The sequence below is a fragment of the Equus caballus genome, chromosome 11 (genome assembly GCF_041296265.1).
Source record: "Equus caballus isolate H_3958 breed thoroughbred chromosome 11, TB-T2T, whole genome shotgun sequence".
In the NCBI taxonomy this organism is placed as follows: Eukaryota; Metazoa; Chordata; class Mammalia; order Perissodactyla; family Equidae; genus Equus; species Equus caballus.
The window spans coordinates 59,153,899-59,172,512 of NC_091694.1; the positions used below are offsets into that span (position 1 = coordinate 59,153,899).

Sequence of the window (18,614 nt, forward strand, 5' to 3'; positions counted from 1 at the left end):
TACTCCAGTAATTATATATGGTATATATATATATATTTTATCACTTTAATTATTTTAAGGGTACAGTTCAGTGGTATTAAATACATTCATAATGTTGTGCAACCAATACTACCATCCATCTCCATAACTCTTTTCATCTTGTGAAACTGAAACTCTACACACATTAAACAATAACTTCCCTCCCATCTCCCCCCAGCCCCTGGCAACCACCATTCTTAGTTTCTGTCTCTACAATTTTTGACTACTCTAAGTACCTCAAATAAGTGGAATCATACACATATTTGTCTTTTTCTGACTGGCTTATTAACTTAGCGTAATGTCCTCAAGGTTCATCAGTGTTACAGCATGTGTCAGAATTTCCCTCCCTTTAAGGCTGAATGATAACTCCACTGCATGTACACATCACACTTTGCTTATCCATTCATCTGTGGGTGGACATCTGGGTTGCTTCCACCTTTTGTCTCTTGTGAATAATGCTGCTATGAACATGAGAGTGAAAATATTTCTTCCAGATCCTGCTATCAATTCTTTTGGATATATACTCAGAAGTGGAATTGCTGGGTCATATGATAATTTTACTTTTAATTTTTTGAGGAACCACCACACTTTTTTCCACAGTGGCTGCATCATTTTACATTCATTCCAAACATCGCACAAGGGTTCCAATTTTTCCACTTTCTCACCAACGCTTGCTATTTTCTGGGTTTTAAAAAAAATAGCAGTCCTACTAATGGATGTGAGGTGGTATCTCAATGTAGTTTTTTGTAATCATTTCCTAATAATCAGTGATGTTGAGCATCTTTTCATGTACTTATTGGCTACTGGTGTATTTTCCTTAGAGAGATATCTATTCAAATTCTTTGCCCATTTTTCAATCAGGTTGTTTTTTTGTTATTGAGTTTTAGGAGTTCTCTATATATTCTGGATATTAATCCCTTATCACATAGAGGACTTCCAAGTATTCTCTCCCATTCTGTTAGGTTGCCTTCTTACTCTGTAGATATTGTCTTTTGATATACAAATTTTAAAATTTTTCATGAGGTCCAATTTGTCTATTTTTTCTTTTGTTGCCTATACCTTTGGAGTCATATCGAAGAAATCACTGCCAAATCCAATGTTGGGAAGATTTTGCCTTAGGTTTTCTTCTAAGAGTTTTACTGTTTGAGGTCTTATGTTTAGGTTTTGATTCTCTTTGAGTTAATTTCTGTATATGGTGTTAGATGAGGGTCCCGCTTCATTCTTTTGCATGTGGACATTCAGTCATCCCAGCACCATTCATTGCAGAGGCTGTCCTCCCCACTGGATAGACCTGGTGTCTTCGTCAGAAATCATTTGATCACACGTGCAAGGTTTTCTTTCTGTGCTCTCTATTCTATTTCATTGGTCTACATATCCAATTCCATCTAGTTACATGTCTTAATTTTATTCTGGGAATTTCCACAGATCTATCTTCAAGTTCATTATTTGTTTTTTCAGCTTTAACTAACCTTCTGTTTATCATGTCTATTAAGTATTACATTTCTAGGGCTATATTTCCTATTTTTGAAAATTCTACTTGGTTCTCTTCCAAACATCATTCTTTTGGTTTCAATTCCTTCTTTTATGTTTAATGGTTTTAAACATAATACTTTTCTTTTCTCTTTCTGGTTATTATACCATCATCTCAAATTTGAATTCTAATTCTCCTGTTTGTTGCATCTGTTAACTCTTGCTCACGATGGATTATTTCTTTGTATTTTATAATTTTTATTGTAAGCTTGCCACTATTGTGGCTTGCTTTTTCCAGGGGAATAAATGAAGAATTATTGCCTCAGTGTCTCTAACAAAAGGCAGCCTGTGACAAGAAGCAGAAAGTGGAATGGTGGCTGCCAGAAGCCGAGGGCAGGAGGGATGGGGAGCTGCTTAATGAGCATAGAGGTTCAGTTCTGCAAAATGAAAAAGTTCTGGAGATTGGCTGCACACAATGTGAAGGTACTTAACACTACCAAACTGCACAGTTAAAGGCAAATGTATGCTATGTGTATGTTACCACAATTAAAAATAAAAAAGAAGCCTGTGACAGAGCAGGCAGAAAAACAGAAAATCTGCAGATAGGACAGAATTAGTAGATAGATATTGTTTCTCACACACCTATAAACAAGCTCTAGCATCACCATTTAAAAACAGAAGCAAAACGGAAACCCTCCCTCCAACACATATTGCCCACCACCAACAACCAGACTCTGGACAGGACTGTCCACCCGGCAGTCTCCGCCCTCCACCTCCCTTGAATGTCCATGCTTTTCAATGTGGCTCTCACTCCTCATCACGCCATAATGTCTCTAACGACGCTAAATCCAAGGGACACTTTCCAACCCTATCTTCAGATACCTCTCAGCAGCCCTCCACTCAGTCGTCATTCTCGCTGTGAATCATTCTTCATGGCTGCTTCCTCCACATGTTCTCTTGGTTTTCCTTCCTTACTGGCCTGCTCTGTCTCTTGGCTGGGTTTTCATTCTATTCCTGACCTCTACACGTTGGGGCTTGCTCCTAGACACTCTTCCTTTTCATTCCTAGATGACCACATCAGTTCCTGCTACTTCTTTTTTCATTTTTAAGATGAAAAAATACTCTGGGCTGGCCTGGTGGTGTAGCGGTTAAGTTCGCATGCTCCACTACGGTGGCCCGGGGTTCACTGGTTCAAATCCTGGGCGCAGACCTATGCACCGCTTATCAAGCCATGCTGTGGCAGGCATCCCACATATAAAGTAGAGGAAGATGGGCACAGATGTGAGCTCAGGGCCAATCTTCCTCAGCAAAAAGAGGAGGACTGGTGGCAGATGTTAGCTCAGGGCTAATCTTCCTCAAAAAAAAAAAAAAAAAGACAAAAAAAACCTTGGAAACAAAAATGGCTCATAATCCCTCTGCCCAGATGACCTCTGTTGATCTTAAAAAAAAAAAAGAAAAGAAAAAAGAAACAAACAAAACAAATGGAATATTTGTACAGGTTTGGAATATTCAAAAAGCACCAAAACGTAAAAGGCATCACCAGCACACAGTTGTTCAAGCCAGAAACTCTGGCGTCATTTGCGATTCCTCCCTTGCCTTCCACATCCAAACCCTGGTCATGCCCGGTCACTTCTACTTCTACAACATAACTAATTCATCCACTTTTCTCCTCCACCAGCAGCCTCCTGCTTGCTCCCCTGGATGATTCCAACTGCGTCCTTCCAGGGGTACCCACTCCCATACCTGCTCTCCTCTAAGCCAGCCGCTACACGACAGCTAGAAGCACGTCGCATCCTTCTTTCCTCACCAGGCCCTCAGCTGGGTTCCCATTTCCGGTCCCTGATCCTGCCAAGTGCTCTTTTTCATCTTGGAAGCTTTGCTCAGGCTACCCAGTCAGCTCTCACCCTTGGGCTTCCCTGCCTGGCTTCCTCTCAGCTTTCAAGCCTCAGCTTAAATAGCAACTCAGAAGGACCCTTCATGACTGTCCTATCTAAAAAGCTATCAGTCTCCAGCTTGATGCATCTCAGGCCTCTTTTTGCTTCTTTTATGGTACGATGTTATACATATTTGTAATGCTCTTCTGCATCTGTTTACTTGTTTATCTCTGTCTCCCCACCAGAGCACAAGCCCTGAGAGGGCAGGGACTGCCTCCAATGTACTCTCCTTGTATCCTAGCACCAACTCCATATTTGCTGAATAAACACGCCAGGCATTGTGCTACATGTTTCACCTCCAATACGTTATTCGATTTTCATCTGCAAAGTAGGTATTTTTTCCCATTTTTGTCTATAAGGAAACTGAAGCTCAGAAAGATTAAGTAATGAGCCAATGGTCACACAGTTGGGGAGCAGCAGGGCCAAGACTCAAACCCAGTGTGTCTGGCTCCAAAACCCATGCTCTCTCCACTACGCTGTGCTCTCTTCGTGCTGTCTGAGTCCTCTCTCCTTGGAGCATGGCATGGCGGGCATTCAACATGTTGGCTGAGTGGATGCAACGACAAGAGCCCACCAGAGTCTATGCAGAGAAGGTGCTGAGTCTCAACCTGGAGGTTCTTACCAGGTAGGCTGCAGAGATCAGTTCATAAATGATGGCCTGGGCTCCAAGTTCTGTCACATTAATCAGTCCTGAAACGTTGGCACATACACACACAAAGCACATTTCGAAAAGTAGGTTAAAGCAACATTTTCCTTATGAAACTAGAACATATCTTAATTTAAGAGAAGCGAAGACTCCCCCAGAAGCATAACCCAATGGAAGAATTCACCATCTGTGCAGAGGAGAACCCAGACAGCCATCCCCAGGAAGTTGCCAAGAACTCAGCAGCTAAGATGTGATACAGGTTCATTCTACAAGCCCATGCTCCACCAGGGAACGAAACGGCAGGTATAAAGTAGAAAACAATGAGGTTCCTGGAGTTCAGGGAGATGGAGGGTCACAATGTGGGAGGGGAGGGATGGAAGGCAGTAGAACTCTATATAGAACTGATGGGACTATTGGCAAATTCAAGTGTCCACAGAAACTCTAACATCAATTATTATCATCCTCTCTCTGTTGTTTTCTCTATTACTTTACTAGCAATAAGATGGCTAGGTGAATACCTATGACCAAAATTGTTACAGTTCTCATAGGAACATGGATCATGTCTAAAACAGCCAAATCACTCACTGTGTGTTTACAAACGTCTTAAAAACTTGGCATCATGCCTGCAAAAAATGAGCGGAAGCAGAAGACGGTGTGAGAGTCGGGAGGCCCAGATGCTGGCGTTTGTCCTCCTGCTCCACGACTGCGGCAAAACGCTTGCCAGCAGCCTTCCCTTCCCAATCTACAAAATGAAGGGCAGCGAGGGCACCCAACCTGAACATGTTGTGGTCGGACAAGGGTTTAAACCTATACTGCAAACTTCCATGAAAGCCTGAAGAAACGGAGAGGAAGAAGTTAAACATATTTCCTGCAAAGCTCTGGAGACATGATTAGCAGGCTGTTGTTACGTTTTGACTAAACCGCTGACAAACCTGCAAGGAAGGTTCCGATCTCAAAGGTCCACCACTCGATGCACAACATGAACATACTGGGAACAGCCAGCCGGATGTAGGAGTCCCACTCCTGGAAACAGTCCCCAGTCCAACCTGGAGGACAGGGAAGAAAGCAGGCACTTACTGTTCAACAGCCTCTGATATCAACAATTTTATTCCACATACCCGCCTCCTCCAATGGCCAGAGACTTGGAATAACTGCAGTTCTCTAGAAAAATAATGGATTTTAACGATGTCAAACAAGACGAGAGTTTGAGACGGCAGGAGTAGAGCTGGCAACACTTAGTGAAACCGAAGTGACGTATATGCCCTATCACCTACACATTTCACTCCTGCTCTAAATGACAGAGAAACTTTTGTAGAGCTCCAGAAGAAAACACGGAGGATGTTCACTGTGGCAGGGTGTGGTTGTGGGACATTGGGGCCATCAAGGGAACCATCACCAGGGAACTAGAGAAGTAAAATATGGTGGTAGATGCATATTATAGTTCAAAGCAGAACACTGGATGTACAAATGGCAACGTAGTTAGATCTGAAGATACATTGTGCTGGGCTGGCCCAGTGGTGCAGCGGTTGAGTTCACACGCTCTGCTCCAGCAGCCTGCAGTTTGCCGGTTCGGATCCTAGGTACAGACCTACGCACTGCTCATCAAGCCATGCTGTGGCAGGCGTCCCACATATAAATGGAGGAAGATGGGCACAGATGTTAGCTCAGGGCTAATATTCCTCAAAAAAAATAGTTTTAATAAATAAAAATACATTGTGCTAACAGGCAACAAAAGTAAAAATGGATAAATTGGACTACATCAAAATTTAAAACTTCTGTGTGTCAAAGGACACAATCAACAGAGTGAAAAGGTAACCCACAGAATGGGAGAAAATATTTACAAATCATATACCTGATAAGGATATCTGGATATCATAATATCCAGATTATATAAAAACTCCTAGAATTCAACAACAATAAAAATCCAATCAAAAAATGGGCAAAGCAGTGGCATAGTGGTTAAGTTTGCACACTCCACTTTGGCAGCCTGGGGTTCACCAGTTCAGATTCTCGGCACAGACCTATGCACTGCTTATCAAGCCATGCTGCAGCAGGTGTCCCACATATAAAGTAGAGAAAATGGGAATAGATGTTAGCTCAGGGCCAATCTTCCTCAGGAAAAAAAAAAGTGGAGTTTTGGCAGCAGATGTTAGCTCAGGGATAATCTACTTAAAAAAAAAAAAATGGGTAAAGGACTTGAATAGACATTTCTCCAAAGAAGATATACAAACAGCCAAAAATCACAGAAAAAATGCTCAACATCACTAATCATTAGGAAAATGCAAATCAAAACTACAATAAGACGTCATCTTACACCCATTAGAATGGGTGCTTTAAAAAAAAAACAACAGAAAATAACAAGCATTGGCAAGGATGTAGATAAGCTGGAACACTTGAGCTCTGTTGTTAGGAATGGAAAATGGTGCAGCCACTATGAAAAAAAAGCATGGTGGTTCTTCAAAAACTTAAAAGTAGAAATTACCACATGATGCAGCAATATCACTTCTGGGTATACATACAAAAGAATTGAAAGCAGAATCTCAAAGAGATATTTGTACACCCGTGTTCATAGCAGCACTGTTCACAATAGACAAAAGGCGGAAGCAACCCACGTACCGACTGACAGATGAATGGATAACAAGATGCGGTATACACATACAACGGAATTATTATTCAACTTTAAAAAGGAAGGAAATTCTGACAAACGCTATAAAGTGGATGAACTTGGAAGACATCATACTTAGTGAAATAAGCCAGTCACAAAAAGACAAATACGGTACAATTTCACTTATATGAGGTATCAAGAGTAGTCAAATTCACAAAGATGAAAGTAGCATGGTGGTTATCGGGCGATGAGGAGAGGGGGAACAGCGAATTGTTTAATGGGTATAGAGTTTCGGTTTTGCAAGATGGGAAAGTTCTGGAGATGGATGGTGGTGATGGTTGCATGACAATGTGAATGTGCTTAATGTTACTTAACTGCACACTTAAAAATGGTTAAGATGGTAAATTTTATGTCATGTATATTTTACTACAATTTAAAAAAACAACAACAAAACATTGTGCTACATCAGAGGTCCACAAACTTTTCCTGTAAAGAGCCACATAGTAAATAGTTTCAACTTTACAGGCCAAATGGTCTCTGTTGCCACTACTCAGCTGTGCTGTAGCAAAGCAAGAGCAGCCACGGGAAATCCATAAATGACAGACACAGCTGTGTTCCAATAAAACTTTATTTACAAAAGCAAGCTGCGGGCCAGATTCGGGTTGTGGGCTGTAGTTTGCCAACCTCTGTGCTAAGTGAAGAAATTTATGGAAAAGAAAAATCTAAATTATAGTCTTGTTGTTAGTGCCATCCAGTTGATTCTGACTCCTAGCAACCCTGTCTACAGCAGAGCATAAGCCCGCCTGGTCTTTTTGTGCCATCCCCTCATCTTCTGGTGCTCTATCAGACAAAGCTCTGCTGCTATCCACAGGGTTTTCATGGCCAATTTTTTCAGAAGTGGGTGGCCAGTTCCTTCTTCCTAGCCTGTCTAGTCTGGAAGCTCTGCTGAAACCTGTTCACCATGGGTGACCCTGCTGGTATTTGAATAATGGTGGCATCACAGCAACACGCAGCCACCACAGTATGACAACCTACAGAGGGTAGTTTCATTCCTTGACGGAGAAACAAACTGGGCTGCAGCAGTGAAAGCACCGAATCTTAACCACTAGACCACAAGGGTAGGTAAACTATGATACTATTAGGTGAATATAAATATATACACAGACCAAAAAAAAAAGTTTCACATTTTTCAAAGATACATATTAAAAGACATATATCAAACACAGAGAGGGTACATTGTGGGAGGAGAATGGGAACTGAAAAATGAGGGGAGAAATACCCTAAAATGAGAAAGAGACTGTATAAGGAATGATGACATCAGTGTGCCATGAATTTGAGTAGAAGAAACTCAATGCTTTGTATCTAAGGTCCAGGACAAGAGAGGGAGAGAAAGTGGAGGAAGAAGATAGGCATTGAAAAACAGTGAGGAATTTCTATAACATAAGAGCAAAGAAACGCACCAAGAGCTACGTTGCCACTCACCTTATTGGGTCTCAGGGGAAGCAGAGAGCCTGGGACCTACCCCGTACCCCCAAATTTTGAGGTGAAGGTTTGAGAGAAGAACAACATCAAGAATCAATACAGAATGAGCCACGTGGATTGCGTGATGACTGTGGATGATGGGAAGGGTAGAGGGTTACAGCATAAGCCCCAGTGAGCAGGGAGTGTTGGGAGCCAAGAAAGCACTGCCCCCAGTCTGTTCCCCATCTAAAACCCAGAAAACCTGCCTCCTAGCCTGAAGTCATGAGCACAAACAAGCTGCCTATCCCAAGCCATGAGCGGAAACAGTCACAATGTATAGGAGAGGACTTGAACCTGAAGTACAGACACAGGGAGGAAACCCTGAGCTAAGAAACTGGATTTGGAACAGATATATTCCATAAGACCTGAGCAGACACAGCATGTCCAAAAATGGACACGGCATGTGTGTGACTCACAAGGAAGACAACTCCCTTGGAAAATAAGCTCATAGACAAAGCTATAAAGAAGCCAGTCAAAACCACAGTTTGAGGGGACAGGCATCACTCAGACAATGCTTAGTGAAATTAAGCACTGTATTCAACACATCTAAGATGTCATTATGAGCCACAAAGAATCTGCCAATTAAATTATGACATAATATTTTAGCATATCAATTGAAAGAGGAGTTCCGATTTTAAAGACATTAAAATGCAAAACAATGAGTCTTAGAATTAACAAAATGTGGGTATATGTATGTTCCATGACCCAGGATATAAACAAATAAGAGATCCAATGCCAGGAAAGAAATGTCACAAAACCAACACATGAAAGATTTCACACCTGATGAAGTAGAAATGATAGGGTAATCTGAAAAAAATGTTAAATAAACATCCTTAAAGTGTGCCAAAGAAGGAAGTTTTGAAATAAGGAAAGGAAGATATAAAAAAGAACCAAGTAAAATCTTAGAAATGAAAAATACAATTGTTGAAAATTAAAGCAATAAATGAATCAGAAACTAGACAAGACACGGCTTAAAAGATAATTAGTAAACTGAGAGACAGAAATGAGAAAATCAGAGACAGCACCAAGATGGCAACATAGGTAGACTCTGAACTCACCTACTCCCATGGACACAACCAATTTACAACTACTCTTGGAATAATTACTCCTGAGAGAGAACTGAAAACTGGATAAAAAGAACCCCCACAACAAGGGACAGTTTTGACTGAGGTGGAAGAGGCAGAAATTCCTTTCTAGAGAGAAAAAAGCCATCTTTGAGACACAGCACTTCAAGGCCAGCCAGGAGCAATTGTAAGGTATGCAGCCCTCCCTGGAGGAGTGGGGGAACTGAGCAGGGGAGTGTTACCACAATAAGCAGCTCTTGGACTCAGCACAACTGAGACAAGTGTCGTAATATCTGGCTTTGCTGGTTATTAACTATAATAGGGATTACTCCCCAGAAAAGCTATCAAATGGGGAAAGAAAAGCCTGCTCTTAAAGGGCCCACGTGCAAAATCACCCATTCCAGGAAGCAACCTAAAATCACTAGAAAGAAAGGCACATAGTCCTTTGATGAAAAGAGACTCACTTGGGTCAGCATCATGGCAGAGTGAGTTCTGCTGGTGATCTCTCCCCTCCACCATACAATCAAAAAGACATTCATACTCCAACAGAGAAATCCACACAACACAGAAGACGTCTGAGAGACCCATGCAGCAGAGGGTGGAGACGCTGGAGCCTCCCTCAGAGGAGGTGGAACAGGGTAAGAAAAAACTTTGCTCCCTCCCCAAAGACTGTGATTCGGGACAGCAGGCAACCTCAGAGAGGGAAGCAAGGGGGGAGGGGATATCCGTTCATGGGAACATCAAAGATCCCTGAAAGCCCTTGCAACCTAGGGGAAAGCCCCTACCAAGGTAACAGCTAATGTGGGGGTGACCTCATCAAGCCAACACTCCAGGAGAACAGATGGCAAGGGCAGAGTGAGAAAACTCCGAGAGCATACAGAAGCAAGCGCCCCACCCCCAACCCACCCAGTGCCAGCTCCAGTGCCTGGGATCCCAGCAGCACACAGAGGGCTCAGAATATGCAGCTCTTGAGCCTGACCCAGTGGCAACAGGCGGTAACTGCAATCAAATAATACCATGATGTGCAAAAACACAGCCACACCCTATAGGAGTATCAAAAATTACATTAAATCTCCAGACAAGGGAGAAAATGACAAGTATCAAGAAATCAGACCTGAGGACACAGAAATATGTAATCTAAATAACAGAGAATTCAAAATAGCTATCATCAAACAACTCAATGAGTTAAAAGAGAATGTAGAGAAACAATTCAACAAGTTCATGAGCTACTTCACAAAAGAGCTTGAAACTATAAAGAAGAATCAATCAGAAATATTGGAGAGGAAAGACACAATCAATGAGATAAAACAAAATATGGATTCCCTGAATGCTCGAGCAGACATCACAAAGGAGCAAATCAGCATAATTGAGAATAGACATATTGAAATGCTCCAGATAGAGGAGGAGAGAGAATTAAGACTAAAAAGAAATGAGCAAAGTCTCAGAGAAATATCTGACTCAATTAGGAAATGCAATATAAGAATAATAGGTATTCCAGAGGGAGAAGAGAGGGAAAATGGAGTAGAAGGCTTGTTCAAAGAAATAATATCAGAGAACTGCCCAAACCTAGGGAAGGAGATGGAAATCCATGTGGAAGAGGCTATTAGATCTCCTAAATATGTCAATGTAAAAAGACCTACTGCAATGCATATAGTAGTGAAACTGGCAAAACTGAATGACAAAGAAAATACACTAAGTGCAGCAAGGCAGAAGAAAACAACCTACAAAGGAACCCCCATCAGGCTTTCAGCAGATTTCTCTGCAGAAACCTTACAGGCTAGGAGAGAGTGGAATGATATATTCAAATCTTTGAAGGACAAAAACTTTCAGCCAAGAAAACTCTATTCACCAAAAATATCCTTCAGATATGATGGAGAAATAAAAACTTTGCCAGATAAGCAAAAGCTAAGGGAGTTCAGAGCCACAAGACCCCCCAACAAGAAATTCTCAAAAAGGCCCTCACACCTGAAAAAAAGAAAAAGGAGAAAGGGGTTACAAAGCACGGAGTAAGGAGATAAATAGGTAGACAGAATCAGAAAATTGTAGCTATACATCAGAACGGTTAGCAAATACTCAAGTATAACATTAAAGATAAAGGGAAGGAAAACACCAAAAACAAAGATAATCATGTCATTTTAACCACAAACTCACAACACAAGATTGAATAAGATGTGAGAAAAACAACTTAGGAGGGGAAGAGGAAAGGCACTGAATCACTTTAGTCTAAGCAAACAAGAGGCCATTAGGAAAGGGACTATCTTATCCATGAGATTTTGAATACAAACATCAGGGTAACCACTAAACAAAAAAGCAGAACAGAGACACAAATAATAAATAAGGAGGATACAAAGAAACACCACATAAAAAACTACATAACTCAATTGGTAGACTAAAACACACAGGATGAGAAACAAAGGAAATGCAAGAGAACCAGAAAATGAGTGATAAAATGAAAGCATTAAGCCCTCATATATTGATAATCACCCTAAACATAAATGGTTTGAATTCTCCATAAAAAGACACAGAGTGGCGAGATGGATTAGAGAACAAGAACCACCAATATGCTGCCTCCAGAAAACACATCTCAGTTCCAATGACAAACACAGGCTGAGAGTGAAGGGGTGGAAGATGATACCCAGGCTAATGGCAAACAAAAAAAAGTAGGTGTTGGATACTTATATTAGAAAAAGTAGACTTCAAGATAAGACAGGTAAAGAGAGACAAAGAGGGGCAGTATATAATGATTAAAAGGACACTCTACCGAGAAGACATAACACTTATAAATAACCACCCACCCAACACAGGAGCTTCAAAGTACATAAAGCAACTATTAACAAACCTAAAAGGAGATATTAATAACAACACAGTAATAGTAGGGGACCTCAACACTCCACTTACATCAAGGGACAGATCATCCAGACAGAAAATCAACAAGGAAACAGTGGAATTAGATGAAAAGCTGGACCAGTTGGACTTAACAGACATATACAGGACATTCCATCCACAAACAGCAAAAAACACATTCTCTCAAGTGTGCATGGAACATTCTCAAGGACAGACCGTATGTTGGGAAACAAGGCAAGCCTCAATAAATGTAAGAATATTGAAATAATAACAAGCATCTTTACCACTCACAATGCTATGAAGCTGGAAATTAATTAGAAGAAAAAAGCAGAGAAAGGGACAAAGACATGGAGACTAAACAACACAGTATTGGACAACAAATGGATCACTGAAGAAATCAAAGGAGAAATCAAAAAAAATATCTGGAGACAGATGAAAATGAAAACATACCATACCAATTCATATGGGATGTAGAAAAAGTCGTACTTAGAAGGAAATTCATCACAATACAGGCTCACCTTAACAAATAAGAAAAATCTCAAATAAGTAATCTCAAACTACATCTAACTGAATTAGGAAAAGAGGAACAAACAGAGCCCAAAGTCAGCAGAAGGAGAGAAGTAATAAAAGAGCAGAAATAAATGCAATTGAAACAAAAAAGGCAGTAGAAAGGATCGATGAAAGAAAGAGCTGGTTCTTTGAGAAGTTAAACAAAATTGACAAACCCCTAGCCAGACTTACAATGAAAAAAAGAGAGAAAGCTCAAGTAAGTAAAATTAGAAATGAAAGAGGAGAAATAACAACGGATACCACAGAAATACAAAGGATTCTAAGAAAATACTTTGAAAAGCTATATGCCAACAAAATGGACAATCTAGAAGAAATGGATAAATTATTAGACTCTAACAACCTCCCAAAGCTGAATCAAGAAGTAGATAATCTGAATAGACCAATCACAGGTAAAGAGATTGAAACAGTAATCAAAAGCATTGCCCAAAAAATAAAAGCCCAGGACCAGATGGTTTCCAGGAGAATTCTACCAAACTTTCAGAGAGAACCTAATACCTGTCCTTCTCAAGCTATTCCAAAAAATCAGGGAATATGGAACACTTCCTAACACATTCTACGAGGCCAACATCACTCTGATACCAATGCCTTACAAGGACAACACAAAAAAGGAAAACTACAGGCCAATATCACTGATGAACATAGATGCAAAAATCCTCAACAAAATATTGGCATACCAAATACAGCAATATATCAAAAAGATCATACATTACGATCAAGTGGGATTTATACCAAGGACACAGTGATGGTTCAACATCTGCAAATCAATCTCATCTCAATTGATGCAGAGAAAGCATTCGACAAGATCCAACACCCATTTATGATAAAAACTCTTGACAAAATGGGGCTAGAAGGAAATTACCTCAACATAATAAAGGTCACATATGACAAACACACAGCTAACATCATACTCAATGGGGAAAAACTGAATGCCATCTGAGAACAGGAACAAGACAAGGATGCCCACTATCACCACTCTTATTCAACATAGTACTGGAGGTTTTGGCCAGAGCAATTAAGCAAGAGAAAGGAATAAAAGGAATCCAAATAGGGAGTGAAGAAGTGAAACTCTTGCTGTTTGCAGATGACATGATCTTATATATAGAAAACCCTAAAGGGTCCATCGGAGAACTTTTAGAAATAATTAGCAACTGCTGTAAAGTTGCAGGGTACAAAATCAACTTACAAAAATCAGTTGCATTTCTATAGTCTAATAACGAACTTACAGAAAGAGAACTCAAGAATACAATTCCATTTATGCTCACAACAAAAAGAATAAAATATCTAGGAATAAGTTTAACCAAGGATGTGAAGAACTTACACGATGAAAACCATAAGACATTATTGAAAGAAACAGATGATGACCTAAAGAGATAGAAAGAGATTCCATGCACATGGATTGGAAGAATAAACATAGTTAAAATGTCCATACTACCTAAAGCAATCTACAGATTCAGTGCAATCTCAATCAGAATCCCAATGACATTCTTCACGGAAATAGAACTAAGAATCCTAAAATTCACATGGGGCAACCAAAGACCCCGAATTACTAAAGCAATCCTGAGAAAAAGGAACAAAGCTGGAGGCATCACAATCCCTGACTTCAAAATGTACTACAAAGCCATAGTAATCAAAACAGCATGGTACTGGCACAAAAACAGGCACACAGATCAGTGGAACAGAACTGAAAGCCCAGAAATAAAACTACACATCTACAGACAGCTAATCTTTGACAAAGGAGCCAAGAACATACAATGGAGAAAAGATAGTCTCTTCAATAAATGGTGTTGGGAAATCTGGACAACCACTTGCAAAAGAATGAAAGTAGACCATTATTTTACGCCTTACACAAAAATAAACTCAAAATGCATCAAAGACTTGAAGATAAGTCCTGAAACCATAAGACTCCTGGAAGATAATATAGGTAGTATACTCTTTTTCATTGAACTTAAAAGGATCTTTTTGAATATCATGTCTTCTCAGACAAGGGAAACAAAAGAAAAAATAAGCAAGTGGGACTTCATCAGACTAAAGAGCTTCTTCAAGGCAAAAGAAACTAGGACCAAAACAAAAAGACAACCCACCAACTGAGAGAAAATATATCCAAATAATATTATCTCACAAGTGGTTAATCTCCATAATATATAAGGAACTCACAAAACTGAACAATAAAAAAAAAAAACAGCCCAATCAAAAAATTGGCAGAGGATATGAACAGACATTTTTCCAAAGAAGATACACAGATGGCCAATAAACACATGAAAAGATGTTCAACATCACTAATCATCAGGGAAATACAAAATCAAAACTATACTAAGATACCACCTTACACCTGTTAAAATGGCTATAATCACCAAGACTAAAAATAATAAATGTTGGAGAGGGTGTGAAGAAAAGGGAACCCTCATACACTGCTGGTCTGAATGCAAACGGGTGCAGCCGCTATGGAAAACAGTATGGAGATTCCTCAAAAAACTAAAAATAGAACTACCATATGATCCAGCTATCCCACTACTGGGTATCTACACAAACATCTTGAAATTAACAATCCAAAGTAACATGTGCACCCCTATGTTCATTGCTGCACTATCCACAATAGCCAAGACATGGAAACAATCCAAGTGCCCACTGACGGATGATTGGATAAAGAAGATGTGATATATATACACAATGGAATACTATTCAGCCATAAAAGAGACAAAATTATCCCATTTGCAACAACATGGATGAACCTGGAGGGAATTATGTTAAGCAAAATAAGCCAGACTGGGAAAGACAAATGCCAGACAATTTCACTCATATGTGGAATATAAACAAACGCATGGACAAAGAAAACAGTTCAGTCATCACCAGGGGAAGGGGGGTGGGGAGTGGGCACAGGGGGTGAAGGGGAGCACTTATGTGGTGACGGACAAGAAATAATGTACAACTGAAATTTCACAATGATGTAAACTATTATGAAGTCAAGAAAGAAAAAGACACTCACTTGATAGGCTCTGGGTGCATCTCAGTGAGAAGTGAGACCTCTCCAGGGACTGAGACATTGGCAGCAGCCATTACTGTGACCTAATACAGGCAAGCTGACACAGACTCTGGCAGATTCCATTGGAGTTCTTCCCCTGGCCTGTTAGCACAGGGGTCTGCCACACCAACTAGAGCAGTGATTTAATCCAGCTCAGCCAGGGCAGGCAGTCTGCCCGTGGGGCTGGCCCCACCCAACAGCAAGCCCTCAGGCAACTTGTGGGCCCACAGAGGTGGGGTGCCTGGAACCTGGACAGCAGGTGAGTGGGCCCGCCTCTGTGGGGCACAACATTTGTGAGGGGCAGGCCTACATTGGTGGAGTGTGTGGGGCCTCAGCAGTGGATCCACTTTAGTGGGTCAGGGCATGTGCGTGGGGCAGGACTGTGTTGATGGGGTGTGTGGTCCTGCAAGCAGTGGGGCTTGTCAGCTGCAGCAGACTTGTGCTTCTCTAATAGCCACATAGGGGATCAGCCCCACCTTCCAAAGCCTGAAACAAATGAGTGCTCCCACACTTGGGCTGGCTCCACTCAGCAACAATCCTGGGAGAGAGCTGACAAGAGCCTTGCAGGCTGGAGGCCTACAACAATTGTAAGCCCCTGAGTCTAGCAACCAGCCATGCTGGGGACCTACTCACTTAACAGAAAAATTGCAACAGGAATGTGCTATTAGACCTTACAGCCAATTGTGCTGGGGCTCCCCATGCCTGATAAAAATGACTGACAGGACCGTGGCAGACACATGCTGCTGCGCATTACAACCAGCCAGGTAGGGGGACAGCCTAGCCTCCCCAGGCACCTGCAGCAAGAGCAACTCTGCCACAACAGAAAGACACACGTAGCCCACATGGAGACACTCCTGGAGCACTTGGAACTGGTGATGAGAGGGAAGCACACTGCTGGGCCTCATAAGGCATCTCTTTCATAAGGCCACCTCTCCAAGATAGGGAGACGTAGCTGACCTACCTAATACGTAGAAATAAGCACAGAGAAAGAGGCCAAATGAGGAGACAAAGGAATATGTTCCAAGCAAGGTAACAGGACAAAACCCCAGAAAAAGAAGTAAACGAAACAGAGATAAACAATCTACCTGACAAAAAGTTCAAACAAAGAGTCATAAGGATGCTCACTGATCTTAGGGGAAGAATGGATGAATTCAGTGAGAACTTCAACAAAGAATTGGATATAAAAAAGAACCAATCAGAAATGAAGACTACAATACTGGCAATGAAAAATTCACTAAAGGGACTCAATAGCAGACTACGTGATACAGAAGAATGGATCAACGAGCTGGACAAATACTAGAGACAATCACTCAAGCTGAACAGATAAAAGAAAAAAGAATTAAAAAGAATGAGGACAGTCTAAGGGACCTCTGGGACAACATCAAGTGCACCAACATCTGTATTATAGGTGTCCCAGAAAGAGAAGAGAGAAATAAAGAGGCAGAGAATCTATTTGAAGAAATAATACTGAAAACGTTCCTAACCTTCTAAGGAAGGAAACAGACATCCAGGTACAGGAAGCACAGAGAGCACCAAATAAGATAAACCCAAAAAGGCCCACAGTAAGACACATTATAATTAAAATGTCAAGAATTAAAGAGAGAGAGAATCCTAAAAGCTGCAAGAGAAAGGAAACAAGTTACATACAAAGGAAACTCCATAAGGCTATCAGCTGCCTTCTCAGCTGAAATCTTACAGGCGAGAAGGGAGTGGCATCATATATCTAAAGTGCTGAAAGGGAAAAACCTACAGACAAGAATACTCTACCCAGCAAGGTTATCATTCAGAATGGAAGGAGAGATAAAGAGTTTCCCAGACAAGCAAAAACTAAAGGAGTTTATCACCAAGAAATCAACCTTATGAGAAAGGCTAAAGGGAATTATATAAGTGGAAAAGAGAAGACCACAAATAGGAATAAGAAAATTATTTTTTAAAGAAGCAATAAAATCAGTGGTAAAGGCAAATATACAGTAAAGGTAGCAGATCAACCACCTATGAAGCTAGCCTATGAAGGTCAAAAGACGAAAGTACTAAAATTATCTATTTCCATGATAAGAGGGTAATGGAGACAAATGCACAAAAAAATAAGAGGTTAAATGTGATATCAAAAAAAAAATGTTGGAGGAAGGGAGTAAAAGAGTAGAGCTTTTAACGAGAGGTCAAACTAAAGCGACCATCAACTTAATACAGACTGCTATAAACGTAGGTTATTATATATGAACCTCATGGTAATCACAAACCAGAAACTTATGACAAATACACAAGAAATTGAGAGAGGAATCCAAGCATAATACTAAAGAAAGCCATAAAACCAACAGGGAAGAGACCAAGAGAAGAAGAAAGGAACAGAGAAGAACTACTAAAACGTTCAGAAAAAAAGTAACAAAATGTCAATAAGCACATTCTTATCAATGACTACTTTAAATGTCAATGGACTAAATGCTCCAATCAAAAGGCATACAGTGGCCAACCAGATAAAAAAATAATACCCATATATATGTTGCATACAAGAGACACACTTCAGACCTAAAGACACTCACAGACTCAAAGTGAAGGGATGGAAAAAGATACTCTATGCAAATAGCAATGAAAAGAAAGCTGGGGTAGCAATACTTATATCAGACAAAATAGACTTTAAACCAAAACTGTAACAAGAGACAAAGAAGAGCACTACATAATGATAAAGGGAACAAGCCAACAGGAGAATGTAACACTTGTAAATATCTATGCACCCAACATAGGAGCACCTAAATATATAAAGCAATTATTAACAGACATAAAAGGAGAAATAGACAGCAACACAATAATAGTAGGGGACTTTAACACTCCACTTACACCAATGGATAGATCATCCAAACAGAAGATCAATAAGGAAACACTGGCCTTAAATGACACATTAGACCAGATGGACATAGTAGATATA

General features: G+C 40.5%; 1 protein-coding gene across 4 annotated transcripts in view; it reads right to left on the reverse strand.

Moving 5' to 3' along the window:
* LOC100073168 (multidrug and toxin extrusion protein 2) overlaps positions 1-18,614 on the reverse strand; it is an 89,674-nt gene that overhangs the window by 44,369 nt on the left and 26,691 nt on the right. For all 4 annotated transcript variants that reach the window (XM_070228293.1, XM_070228294.1, XM_023653613.2 and 1 more), the window contains 2 exons: positions 5,001-5,114; positions 4,045-4,112 (listed from right to left, as the gene is read on the reverse strand). In XM_070228293.1, coding sequence (XP_070084394.1) covers positions 4,045-4,112; positions 5,001-5,114 — 182 coding nt within the window. The remainder of the gene's footprint in view (positions 1-4,044; positions 4,113-5,000; positions 5,115-18,614) is intronic.